Below are 1,474 nucleotides of genomic sequence, written 5' to 3' on the forward strand. Positions count from 1 at the left end.
CTGCTGAACTGAAGAGACATAGTTTACAATTAGTGTGCCCTTGTAAGCAAACCTTGGCAGCAGAGACAGGATGAAGTTAGCTTCTTATGCAGGATAGGGCCAATGTTTTGGTAAATTAACCAGAAGAGAAGAAAAATAAGTGAACTTCTCAAAATGCAACATAGAAAATGTTTCTTCTTAGCAGTGCAATACACTGTTTTGTTTTCCAGGCAAAATTAAACGCAAATCCAAGTTGATGCATGAAGACCTCTGTTCTACCAAGAGGTTTTATTTCCATCAGCTTTCTCCATATGAGAAAAACCTGTATTTTTAGACCATAAACATCTGCAAAATGTGATCTACATATGAATGGGTCCCAGGGCAGTAACAAAGTCGCATGTTAAAATTGAGGAGATGTCCATGGAATTTAAAACGATACTCCTGTTATTTTGCAGCTTGTCGACCTGGGTTCTACAAAGCCTCTGCTGGCAACGTGAAGTGTGCCAAATGCCCACCTCACAGCTCTACCTATGAAGATGCGTCTCTGAACTGCAGGTGTGAAAAGAATTACTTTCGCTCTGAGAAAGACCCTCCATCCATGGCTTGCACCAGTGAGTAGCATCATTGTGCTCGGGGCTGTCATTCTTGCTCCTCCATCTATATCTCAGCAGCTTGCTTGCTTCCTCTCATGTCCCATTGCAGTCAGCCATCTACTGCCTCCCATGTCTTCTTACATGTTGGACAGGCTACCAAAAATTGGTGGGCTGGGTTTATGTCTTTCTATTTTCATTTTCTCCTTCTTGTTCTCTGTCAGACTCGAGAAGGAGAGCTAGGATTTTTAAATTGCTACCAATATTTTCAGCCCTCAGTCCTGAACTGCAGCCTGAGGGTACTGTCTGTGTATAAGAAAACACAGTCCTTGATAGTCTAGGTCTGTAGTCCGGTAAAATATTTCAGGAGACTCTACAGGAAATAACTAGAAGAGTTTGGTTATTTATGTTTTTGACTTTTGTATTTTTGTGCCCTTGTTACTCCCATCTTAGAGCACTACAGAAAATCTCATCCCTCTGATTTCCTGTTTCCTTTTATAGGACCACCATCTGCTCCAAGAAATGTTATCTCTAACATCAACGAGACGTCTGTTATCCTGGACTGGAGCTGGCCTCTTGACACTGGAGGTCGGAAAGATGTCACTTTCAACATCATTTGCAAAAAATGTGGAGGAAACATCAAGATGTGTGAGCCGTGTAGCGACAACGTGCGATTCTTACCCCGTCAGACTGGACTCACCAACACCACGGTGACAGTAGTGGACCTTCTGGCACACACCAATTACACTTTTGAGATTGATGCAGTCAATGGGGTATCTGACTTGAGTACACTTTCCAGACAATTTGCTGCTGTCAGCATCACAACTAATCAGGCTGGTGAGTCTCTTTCTGATTACCCTTTCTTTGTTCAAAACTACTGAGATGTATGTACCTTTGTTTTCTTT

General features: G+C 42.3%; 1 protein-coding gene across 1 annotated transcript in view; it reads left to right on the forward strand.

Moving 5' to 3' along the window:
• EPHA3 (EPH receptor A3) overlaps positions 1 to 1,474 on the forward strand; it is a 231,713-nt gene that overhangs the window by 152,437 nt on the left and 77,802 nt on the right. Inside the window, 2 exon segments of the mRNA XM_009323937.1 lie at positions 435 to 590; positions 1,071 to 1,406. Coding sequence (XP_009322212.1) covers positions 435 to 590; positions 1,071 to 1,406 — 492 coding nt within the window.

Source organism: Pygoscelis adeliae, unplaced genomic scaffold (genome assembly GCF_000699105.1).
Source record: "Pygoscelis adeliae isolate BGI_AS28 unplaced genomic scaffold, ASM69910v1 Scaffold124, whole genome shotgun sequence".
In the NCBI taxonomy this organism is placed as follows: Eukaryota; Metazoa; Chordata; class Aves; order Sphenisciformes; family Spheniscidae; genus Pygoscelis; species Pygoscelis adeliae.